General features: G+C 48.0%; 1 protein-coding gene across 2 annotated transcripts; it reads right to left on the bottom strand.

Annotated features, from left to right (window-relative positions):
- Positions 1–1,422: 1,422 nt before the first annotated feature.
- Positions 1,423–7,090, bottom strand: CRNN (cornulin). 2 transcript variants are annotated; one of them, XM_044379635.3, is made up of 3 exons: positions 7,040–7,090; positions 4,876–5,026; positions 1,423–3,755 (listed from the first exon to the last, which is right to left on the bottom strand). In XM_044379635.3, exons 2-3 carry the CDS (start codon positions 5,011–5,013, stop codon positions 1,767–1,769), a joined length of 2,127 nt encoding a protein of 708 aa, XP_044235570.2. In that variant the 5' UTR covers positions 5,014–5,026; positions 7,040–7,090; the 3' UTR covers positions 1,423–1,766. The 2 variants fall into 2 exon arrangements, with proteins under 2 accessions (XP_044235570.2, XP_044235569.2); XM_044379634.3 differs by having other exon boundaries at positions 4,876–5,048; positions 7,040–7,077.
- Positions 7,091–11,766: the final 4,676 nt, after the last annotated feature.

The following is an 11,766-nucleotide window of genomic DNA, read 5'->3' as shown; positions in this document are numbered from 1 at the left end:
GCAGAGCTCACTGGCTCTTTTGTACCCAGAGAGGCCATGCCATCTCTCCCAAATGCTCTCCAAGAAGGGGAACTGTCTCTCCTGGTGTGACCCAGGGGATCCTCAGACCATGCTTCCTGCTCCTGGCCTCTACCTTGCTTCTCCACAGGAATGCCTCTGCACCCACCAAGCTCCACCCTGGTGATGGTGTGGACTTCTAAAACATCAGACTTTGAGCTCCATTGCTTATAAAAACTTGCAATAATCAGCCCCTTTCGTTTTCTCTGTCAGTGATTTTGGGGAAGTGTTTTTCTTGTGCAATGCCCGTGCCCTGTTCTCTCTTTCTCTGTCCTTTCCACCTGATCAGGGCCCCCTCTCCTCTGCAGCTTCCATGACTCTTTTTTCCCCTAAATCATCTCTCTGCACCGCTTGTCTTCCATGATGTGGCCTCTTCTCTCCCACTAGTTGTGCAGTTTATTCTCTCAATCTTCACATAGATTTCTTAGGTGTTCATAATGAGTTGATATTTATCTAGTTGCGTCAAGATCAAGGCAAGCATAGGGTCCTCCTACTTCTCCACCACCATAACTCCTCCCCTGCCTATAGGTTGTTAATCACCCTAACACATCTTTGTTTTCTCATTGGAGATTGCCCTTACTTCCTATAAACCAAAATGAAATGGAAAATATGCTTTATGCAGGATCTAGTTATTTTGTTGTGGAAGGCCCTTCAGAGTATCTAGTCTGCCACACTGCCAGAAGCAGAAGTCCCCTTATAGTTTTTACACAATTTTCATAGGCTCCACTTGAAACCTGTGGACCCAGTTCTCTGAAATTAGGTGGATAAATCTATATGGTGACTAACATAATATAATAAAAAATATTATTATAATAAAAAAATAAAAACTGCTTCTGAGATAATTATTACAATAAACCAGAGTTAAGAATTTCTACCCCGTAACTTGTTCATGTCGAGTGGGTGAGACATAATGAGAGGTGAGGGCTGACACAGAGGAGGTGCCAGGGCTCTGGTTCCTGGCTCAGTTCCTGGGAGCACATGCTTTTCCCTTCTCACCCACACAGTCTCCAGTGGCCTTCCTCCATTTATTAGTAACCTGAAGTTGGCCTTCCTATGTGAACTTACATGTGAACAGAGACTTAACACTCTAAAATTAGAGCCTACCTACCTACCTAAATCCTGCTTGTTTTTTAAGGGCATTGCAAAAAGACATTTTGTTTGAAAACTTTTCTGATCCATCTCTGCCAAGTATAAAAATATGATATCTACTCTCTTCATGTTTTTATAATTCTGGGAATCTTGCGCAATATTTTCTCAACCAGATGAAAGGGTATGGGGCATGTCAAATTCATCATCACAGTCCTATAGCCCTTAGCCCACCATGTCAATAGTGATTGAAAGGGACACAGAACCCAGTTACACAGGAAGGTTTTATTGGTGCATTAAGATAGATGGGGCAATGGACAGATGGAAGAGATAAAAGTAGCTCTGAAACCCCCATAAACTGAGGAGAATTTGGCATAAATGGGTGACAGCTCTGTGTCTTCCTGTTCTGAGGGTGTCAGCACAGCAGAGCAGCTCAGAGAGGAATTTAGGATAAAAAGCATCTTACAGAAATGTCTTCATTGAGAAAGACCTAAGAGAGAAACACCATGATTAAGAACTAATGTCCAGAGACATGCCAGCTGGACTGGTCAGGGCAGGACAAGCCAACACCTCTGCAGCTGTCTTCTTCCAGTACTGGGCACTGGAGTCTGGGGCTGGGACATTCATGGATTGTTGCTCTTGAAGTAAGAATATAGCCCCCTGGCTGTGAGGCCTCGCTTCCCTCCTGGCTGGGCTGCCTCCTGGCCCTGGGCTGAAGGCATGCCAGTATGCAGGCTGCTCTGGTCCTGCCTTGGGATCTCCATCTCCCTTGTGTGGTCATCTACCCACTCCTGGGTAACCACTGTGTGTTCTCTCTCTCCTTGCCTGCCTGTCACACTGTACCTTGGGTGAGTGGTGCTCCAGTCCTGTCTGCCTGTCAGAGTGCTTGCCCCAGCCTGGGCCTGTCCTTCCAGCTTTCTCTCTCCTGACTCATAATGGCTCACTGGTGTCCATCTGTGACCTCTGCCTGACTGCCTCTGGGTCCGTCCCTCATCTCTATCCCCTATGTGACTTGCAGTCTGGCTCCTGTCCTGCTCCATGGTCTGGGTGTGTGTCTGGGTTTGTGACCCTGCCTGTGTCTGAATGTGTTCTCCTGTCACCACTTCACTTGTTTGGCACCTGTTTTGACCCTGGACCTCAGTCCCTCTGGTCTGACCGTGGGTGGACTCCTGTGGCTGAATGCTAGGGCTTCCTATATGACGGCTCCTGTCCTGCTCCACAGCCCGGGTGACACCTCCCGGTGTCTGAACACGTTCTCCTGTCACTGTCTGGCTTGTCTGGCTCCTGTCTTGATTCTGGACCTCAGTCTCTCTGGCCTGGCCATGGGTGGACTCCTGTGGCTGTGTGCTAGGGCTTCCTATCTGACGGCTCCTGTCCTGCTGTATGGCCTGGGTGACACCTCCCGGTGTCTGAACATGTTCTCCTGTCACTGTCTGGCTTGTCTGGCTCCTGTCTTGATTCTGGACCTCAGTCTCTCTGGCCTGGCCATGGGTGGACTCCTGTGGCTGTGTGCTAGGGCTTCCTATCTGACAGTTCCTGTCCTGCTCCACAGCCCGGGTGACACCTCCCGGTGTCTGAACACGTTCTCCTGTCACTGTCTGGCTTGTCTGGCTCCTGTCTTGATTCTGGACCTCAGTCTCTCTGGCCTGGCCATGGGTGGACTCCTGTGGCTGTGTGCTAGGGCTTCCTATCTGACGGCTTCTGTCCTGCTCCACAGCCTGGGTGTCACCTCCCAGTGTCTGAACATGTTCTCCTGTCACTGTCTGGCTTGTCTGGCTCCTGTCTTGATTCTGGACCTCAGTCTCTCTCGTCTGGCCATGGGTGGACTCCTGTGGCTGTGTGCTAGGGCTTCCTATCTGACGGCTTCTGTCCTGCTCCACAGCCTGGGTGGCACCTCCCGGTGTCTGAACATGTTCTCCTGTTACTGTCTGGCTTGTCTGGCTCCTGTCTTGATTCTGGACCTCAGTCTCTCTGGTCTGGCCATGGGTAGACTCCTGTGACTGTGTGCCAGGTCTTCCTATGTGATGGCTTCTGTTCTGTTCCACAGTCTGGGTTGCATGTGTCTGGTTTTGAGTTCCAGTTCCAGTCACTGGTTCACTTATCTGGTGTGTTCTGTCCTGTTCCCTGGTCTGTGACTGTCTCTCTGACTCCCTCTGTCTGGTCTGGTGTCTCTTGTCTTCTCCCACTCTCAGTGTCTGCTGCACATGTCCCCCAGCTTGTGTCTGCTGACTCTCTCTCTCTTGTCTCTGAGATTCAGACTGCCTGTCCTGGCCAACATCCTGACCATGGATCTGAGCCCCAGCCCCTGCCTGTCCTCTGGAGGCCTGTGTGCTCTGTCCACATTGGCTCCCCTCACGATGCTGTCCTTCTCTAGCCTGCCCCACTTCAGCTCTCCTGCTCTGTTCTTTCCCCAGCTCTTGTGAGGCCCCAGTGGGGAGGCTTCCAGACTCTTGAGATCCACAAGCCTCCGCAGGACTCTCGCTCATTGTCTTGAAACAGGCTTGGGCGACTTTAAACACCAGGACCAGGAATTCCTTGAATTCCACAGTTCCTGTATCATCTTCATCCAGCAGGCGAAGGACTTCATCCACAGTGGCAGGATCATGGGGTTTCTGTGGAGAAGGGGCCAAATCATCATCCCTCCCCTGAGGATGGTGTGGTTGGGACAGTGCACTCATCTTTCAGGCTTCCCACCCCCGAACTTGGGAGCTCACCTGTGCTGTGCCCCACACCACTCACATAGCTACATCAACCCTAACACGAAATCACTTTCAGTGTGTAGTCCTGCCCCTTTTGCAAGGGTAGAAAGCACCTTTTGTTTTGTACCTTCTGTGCTTGGTGTAATTTATGGCCTATGGGAGAACTGGATCAAGATTCAATGAAGAATGAATGAATGATTGAGCTCATAATGACTCTTTGGGCTGTCCTTGGCCCCTGGCCCCTGGCATTGAGCAGGATTCTTTCCAGGAAGTCCAACACCAGGAGAAGCACAGCAGGAACACGGCCCCAAGGGGATTCAGTGAGATCTTCACTGAGGCTCAAGTGTTTTCTGAAGATGGGGTGGGTGGGGTCTGGTGGGACCACAAGTTGCCCTGAGTATGCATCCTGTTGTGTCTATGCATTCCTGTCTCTAAGACCATCATCATGGTTGCTTTAGATGCAAACCAAAGACAGGGAGAGAGGGACATGACTCAAGGCCCTGGGTTGCTTTGCCAGTGGTTGGGGGAGTGGAGAGGGGCTCCTAGAGTGCACGTCTACCTGATAATAACCAACCTGCCCTCCAAAACTCATTTCTGATGTGACCACTCAGCTAATATTTTTGAGCAACTGCAAGATACAGAGCTATGGTTCTAATGAATTCTTATTAATGGATGATCAAATTTCTGATAGACATAGGAAGTAGTTACTATATCAGATTTAAGAAGCAGCAGAAAGCAGCAATTACTTTCATTTCTAGAACATTCAAAGACTCTGTTTCTCTCTGAGCTGTCCCCTGTGAGTCCTTTCACATTGTCTCCAAATTAGAATTAATTGAAGTCAAAGTGTTTTCTCTAAGGACCAGGCCTGTCAACTGCTGTGACTATTCCTTTGCTTTCTCTCTCTCAGCCTGCACAGCTGCCAGGAGGCTCGGTGGGCCTGGCTGCCTGCTCAGATTCCTGAGGCAAAGCGTTTGCCTGCAAACCTGTTTCATCTCTCCTTTCCCGCCCTCCCCGCCTGGCCGGTACGTCATACCACAATGACATCAGCAAACTCATGTTCCAGGAGCCTTTTCAGCTCCCCGTGGGAGAGCACTGTGCAGCTGCCCTCGGTCCTGGCGTAGCGCCCAAAGGCTTCGATGATCCCATTAATGTTTTGCAATAACTGGGGCATCTTTGGACTCAAGCTGGAGAAAGAAACAAAGCCCCCTTGGGGGCTCCACAATCAACTTCAGCATTTCCTCCTGTTACTTCTAGGTCTCTCTTGCATATTCAGCCTTGCTTCTGGTCTGTCTGGGTCTTCCTTCTTCCTCCTTTCCTACTTAATGGATTTTATGAATGGGAAGGAAGGGCACACCATGGTTAGCAGCAGGCTCCAGAGTCAGGACTTCTATGCTAGCTTCACCACCTGTCTGTTAGGTGAGCTAGGGCAGGTTGCTTTGCCTTTCCAAGCCTTGGTTTACTTATTGTGGAATGAAGGTAATCTTATCAAGTACATACTTGATAGGATTATTGTGAAGATTAAAAGAGATAATTCATATAAAGCACTTGGCAGATGCTGGCTTATACTAAATGCCAGCTATTAAATATCATCATTATGTTATTATACACATACCTAATGTTTGTACATCTATGTAAACTACTGCTCACAAAGCACTTCCATATGCATCATTTCTTGTACTTATTATCTCCACTTTTTTATAGGTGAGGAAACAGGTTCAGAGAAGTTAGGTTATTTGCTCAAGGCCCCACAGCTTGGGGGAACCAAGAAACCCAAGAGCCCTTATCTCCTTAACCCAAATGCAATAAGTCTTCTAGACTGTACCCTGTGGACAGTCTACCCAGCCTAATGGTTTCCTGTCATATGGTATTAGGGTCCTGCTAGGAACACTGACAGGCAGTAAGTATATATAGTCAACCCCTGCCTGGGTGGGGCCAAGCAGGAAAACCAGGGGCCTGACTCCACCCTTTCTTGCTGCCTTTTGGGTAGGTGTTGAGGAAGAGGCTAGACTACCAGCTATTGGCAATGCTCCATGTCCTAAGTTCCTCTGAATGTGACTTCTGTCCTCAGCGCTGGTACCTGTAAGGGAGGTCAGCCTGCCCATAGGTATGTGGATCCTGCCAGCCCACAGTGTGGGTGGCCTGTGAGGAGTGGCTCCCAAATGAAGGGAGAGATTTTCCTTCTCATTAGCCGGGGATCTGGGCATAGCTTGAAGTGAGTCTTGAGTGCAGCTGGATGGGCAAGAGGCAAAGGGACATGGAGGTGCATTAAAGCAGAAGCCTCAGAGACCAGGAGATGGCACTGGAGATGGCAAGTTTCAAATGCAAGGGGAGGTAGAAGGCTGCAGATGCTGGGACACTGGGAGATAGCACCATGAGATGGGAAGGAGAAGGCGTGAGAGAAGGGAGGCCCGGGTACAGAGGCAGCAGAATGAAGGAGGCAGGAAGGAGGAAGACTTGGCACTGGGGAAGGTGGGATAATGTGGCCAAAGGCTACAGACCCCAGGTGGGCTCTTCAGGGGGTGTCCTTTCTACCCACTAGTAGTCAAAAATTTCAGGCAGACTTTGCTTTTGTACATCAAGGTACAAAACTCAGAATATTGTACCTCAACAGAAAAATGAAAAGATCCTGTTTTTTTGTTGTTTATCATATGGAAAACCTTAACCACTGACCTACAAATAATAAAAATAATATGACTTTTTAGTTACACTTCAGATCCCTTCAGACAAATCTATAAACTCATCTTGCCTAAATATGGCCCTGAGGTGGGGGAGGACCGCCATGTAAGCCCCTTCCTCTGCGACAAGTTTCAAGCCCATTGTCAGGTTGGCAGGAGAAACCTGATTCTGGCCTCACAGACTCTGAGCACTGCAAAGAGGCTTCCAGAACCTTAAGAATAAGACACCTTTGATGTACAGGAAGGCACATGGGCGGTTCCATTGCTGCTGCTAAAACAGGCTTCGGTGGAAGAAGCTGCTGCCAGGCTAGCCACAGGGGAGAAGGAAAGAGCCCCATGGCTTCAGAAGAGCATCCTCCCCGCAAGTGCACATGCCCAGTTTGCCTGATGCCCAGTCAGAGCTGATACTTTGTGCCCACAGCTGACACCACAGGCCTACGGCCTGGATCTGACAGCCTAGTTTTATGAGTTCAGATCACCAAGACACAGAATGAGAAAGAGGTTCCTCAGGAGGGCACTTACCTAATGCACAGGCAGGATGAGCAAGTGGCTGTTAGGCGATGTATGGAGTACCAGGTCAGCAGGACAGGAACCTTTTATAGGGGATTTAATGGAGGCTAGTGTTTTAGATAGGCTATCCCCACCCCATGGGAAGGGTTGATTCATCAAATGCTTGGCCCAGCCCAACCCCACTTCCCTTCTTGTCTGTTTTGCCTGCTGACATGCGGCTGTGTTGGCTTAATGAGCAGGCCCTTTTACTACACTGGGTGTCCTTCCTGAGTCCCTCCCTGGGTCTTTCTCCTCATGTCAGGGAAGCTCTTTACTGATGTGATGGGCTCAGCAGTGCTCGGCACAGGTCGGGGTTCCTGGTGAACACTCTTTATCTTCATGTCACTGCAAAGTAATGCGACTCTTTTTTTTCATATAAACATTTTAAAACATTTCCATCTATTGAGGGTTATCCTTTCCAAAGTGGTCACTTTGGGAAGCTACACATGTTTTTCTGGCGATGTTGCCATTACTTAGAATATTCTTGGAATTCTTGTTTCAGAATTGCCTTTCACGCCAAGTTTATGAGACATGCAAGAAATTCAATCTCATTTCATTTTGGTTGGGTCTCATTTCTGATTAAAACAAAAAAGGTTAATAGCTGTCCCCAGCACCCATCCTATGAGTAGGCAGCATTTTACAGCTGTTGGGAGAAGAGGCTTAAGGTAACTAAGGCAACCCTTCATTGCAAAGACAGGGAACTCAACTGGTCAACCAATCAGCAAATATTTATGGAGAGGCTATTCCATTCTAGATATAGGGCTAGGCCTGAGGGAAACAGTGCGAAACAGGATGCCAGCAGTTTCTACTCTTATAGAGTTTGTAGCCTGGCAGTCCCAGAAGAAAGTCCCCGAGAGGTTAACAGTACTGGCAATTACTGCTTGATTTGTTTTGCTTTGATTTAATTTTCATTACCACCTCATTTTGTTGGATCCTCATAACTAAGCCCCTTATAAAAGAAGACACCAAGAACCCTCAGAGAAGTGGCCACTCTGAAGAAAGAATGGGCCCTTCAATTTCTGGCCATGGTTCCCCTCTGTTACAATGTGGCACTTTACAAACATCAAATTTGTTCTCTGTGGATGAAAACAACCATCCTTGAGGGATGAGAAGTAAGCATTCTGAGCTCTGAAGCCAAGTCCCAAAGGGGCTCCTAATGTACATTTTTACAGAAAATACATGTAGCTTCCGGAAAGGCATCTTCGTAGTCTTCACTTGTCTGCATGCAGCCCACAAGAAAGGCAATGACAATCAGGATGGGAAGGTGCAGTACGGCCCTTCGCTGCAAAGACTGTCAGAGCAGGGGCAGTCCTGGGACATGGCACAAACCCTAGTAAGAGGAGCAGAGCACAGGGTGAGATGCAGCCTGCAGGAGGGGCCATCTGCATGGAGAGGGGCTGGCTCCAGTCCCTGGTGGGAGATCCCCTCCCAGAGGTTGCTATGGTAACTGGTCAGTTCAGAGAAGGCCAGTGTGAGAGGGAGGTTGGGGAACAAGAGAGGGTCCTGCAGGTTAGACCTTGCTACTATGAGTGGTGTGCTAAGCCTCATCTGAAGGGGCTTTGAACCTCCAGGAAGGTTTGGGAGCTAAGGGAAAGTATGTTTGGAAAGTAACAAACCAGGTGCTTTATGAGGTAACTCTGGGGTAGGTATCATTATATCCAATTTACTGATGAAGAAACTGAGGAACAGAGAGGTTAAGTAAACTACACAAGGTCACATACCTAGAAAGTGATAGAGTTAAATTTGAACTTAGATCTGCCTGCCTCCAAAGCCTGTGTCTTTCCATGGGGCAGGACTGAGCCCTGGGAGGTGGCTGGCATGAGTGGGTGGGGCTGGGGGAGATGAGGGCATGTGAGGGATGGGACTGACAGTCTCTGAAGATGTAAAAGTGTTAGTTTGTGAAGAGTTATTACAAATGAGTGACTTTACTTAGTAGTCACATCTCTTGGGTCTGGAAGGCAGAGAGAGGCTAGGGACCCTGTCTGAAGTTGAATCAAACTCTTATCCTATGTTCACTTTGCCTTGGAATAAACAGAAATATCTCAACAAAACAAACTCAGTTTTGCACTTTGATTTCTTCTCACACACTCATTCAGAAATCATTACTGATGCTCAATTCATTCATTTCTACAAGCACCTAGCAGCCTGTCTGCTACATGCAGTGGGCTACAGATGAAGGGTAAGATTCTGCTTCCCAGGGAATCAGTCTAGCCAGGAGGACAGGCCACGAACACCCCAAAGAATTACTTAATAATGGAAGACAAAGTGTTGTAAAATGTAAATCTGTAAAACCAGATATCTTCCCCTGCACCCTGGAGCACAGAATGGTGACGTGGGACAGGGGACTGGCAGTGGGGAATGATTGGAGGGTGGCCATTTGAGTCTCCCCCCCAAAAAGCAGAAGATGGAAAAATTCTATAATCTTAGGTTTCACCTTCAGAAAAACAGATCTGAAAGCCAGAGAGCGTTGCCTACAGTATCATGTGTGGTGAGAGAAGTCTCCTGTCCATGCACTGCCTACACATCCTAAATGAGGGGCAGGGTGAGGGCACAGCTGTCAGAGAGAAAAAGAACAGTGGACAGTTCTGGGCCTCCTTATCCTTTCTCTACCCCAAATGTGGTCTCTTCTCCCAAGTCCACCCCACCTGGGCCCTGGTCAGAGCATCCTGGAAGCCCAGATGTTCAACCCTGGATATGGCAGGGTGAATTAGGCAGATACCAGAGTTGTTCTTGTTGACACAGTTTGCAGTGTCTTAGTGAGTATCTATTACACATTCTGGGCATAATCCCCGACCTGACAGGTGGTGTTGATCCTGCTGTGTCTCTCAGTCCTATGCAGACAGTGAGCATGTGACTAATAATGTCATTACCATTAGCCAGGAAAGCTGGAAGCTGTCATTTGAAAGGGAATCTGAATTTCCCAGAGCTAGGTGTTCAAGCCAAAGACAGAGCTTCTAGAACAAGCAAACCAGAAGGTTCCAACCTCCTTCCCATAGAGAAAAAGGAGAAATGTCATGGGAGGTGGGGGAGTTTTTCCTTTTTCTGCCTCATCAGTGCTCAGAAGTCTGCACTGTCCTGGTGGTTTGTTGATTCAAATGTAATGGGAATAGACAAGACACTTCCCAGCATGTTTTTATTCCTGTCATAATCTCTGATCAAAATTTGGACCTGCCTAGAGGCCAGAAAACTCCCTTTCCCCGCTTTTCTGATATGCTTACAGGGTGCTGGCATCTGAGCAGTGGGCCTGGCCACCAGACACATCGCATGGGACTCTAATTCAGAAGTGAGGGGTGTGAGGAAGTAAGCACACATAGGTAACTGAGGCCTCTGGATCTGAGGGTGATGCAGGACAGTGGGGTCTTTCCTGGAATCATCCTATAGCCTGATTTGGGCCTTTGTTCTTGTGTGGCAGCTTCCAGTTCAACCCTCGGGTCCTAAAGTGGCTCTACTTGCTTTCATGTAGGCCTTCCAGTCAATGGTTTAGTGTAATGCCATTCCATCATGTTCAGGAAGATATTTTCTTTAACAGGTGGGTTCCCCCCCCCCATTCATTTAACCATGTTTAAAGATTTCGGGATATAACACCCTAAGTTTACTCAGGAAATATAAAATAAATGTAATGCCGAGCATATTCATGTAATAGAATTCCATACAGCAGTGAAATGGAAAAACTGTTATATATAGCAACATGGGTGACTGTCACATAAATTTCAACAAAAAAAGCCAGTCACAAAATCTACGTGGTGTGAGTCCATTTATAGAAAATTAAAGTGACAGCAAAACCAAAACTTGGTTTTACACATGAGAATACTAACTTTGGAGAGGCATGAACCTAGCTTCTGGGATGCTGATAATGTGCTGTTTTCTGACCTGGGTGGTGGATACATTAGTGCATTACTTTGTAAAAACTCTTACATTAATGATTTGTGCACTTTTCTGTAGTATTTTCTACTTCAATAAAAAGTTTTTTCTCCTTGGGGGAAAAAAAGTGTGGACCTGCCATTCCCACAAAACCCCAGCTCATGCTACCTTCTGCCTGTCTGTCAGGACTTCCTCGTGCCTTGAATGCTTTCTTCTCTTTCTCCTCCATGTAAACGACCTCCATCCCTTCAAAACAAGACAAATACCACTAATTCTGCAATATATTTCCATATTATCCCAACCAGATGAGATCCCTTCTTGATCGGGCCTCTCTTTGAGGACAAGGCTGGTTTGCAAGTACATGTGTACTGACTTGATATGGAAGCCTGGTCCATTCTTCAGGAAAACAGAGCTTCCCCCTGTACTTGTGAGGACTGGGTGATATGTCCCACAGACCATGTTCCATCCCACTAGAGCTACTGGGCTTCATCCCTGTGCTCGTGGGGATAACGTGCGATAGGTCAGCACTTAAGGCTGCAGAAGATCCCAGGACCAAACTGGGCCAAAGCTGTAAGGCAGCTCTCATCAGGATGAACCAGATTTGTGCTGGTCTCCCTACAAACCCCACCAACCTGTCTGTGCTGGCCTCCACTGGGGCTGCTCAGCTTTGAACTATTTCCTCCCTCCTTGATCAAAGTACGTGTGCCTCCCAGGGAGGTAGCCAGGATTAAAAGGTGATGACAGGGTGTTCTGAGCACACGGGATGACAAAGGGACACTGAGGGTGTACAAAGGTGAAAGCCTTTAAGAGTTAGTTTTGAGGCATGGAAATACAGTCCT

The sequence above is a fragment of the Ursus arctos genome, unplaced genomic scaffold, assembly GCF_023065955.2.
Source record: "Ursus arctos isolate Adak ecotype North America unplaced genomic scaffold, UrsArc2.0 scaffold_12, whole genome shotgun sequence".
In the NCBI taxonomy this organism is placed as follows: domain Eukaryota; kingdom Metazoa; phylum Chordata; class Mammalia; order Carnivora; family Ursidae; genus Ursus; species Ursus arctos.
This window is presented reverse-complemented; position numbering and strand designations above follow the sequence as displayed.

What these genes read in the sequence shown, in the direction of transcription:
- CRNN (XM_044379635.3), bottom strand. Translation starts at nt 5,013, where the DNA reads ATGCCCCAGTTATTGCAAAACATTAATGGGATCATCGAAGCCTTTGGG. An exon ending in AGTTTGCTGATGTCATTGTG is followed by an intron (nt 3,756 to 4,875) that starts GTATGACGTACC and finishes CCTTCTCCACAG; the next exon opens with AAACCCCATGATCCTGCCAC.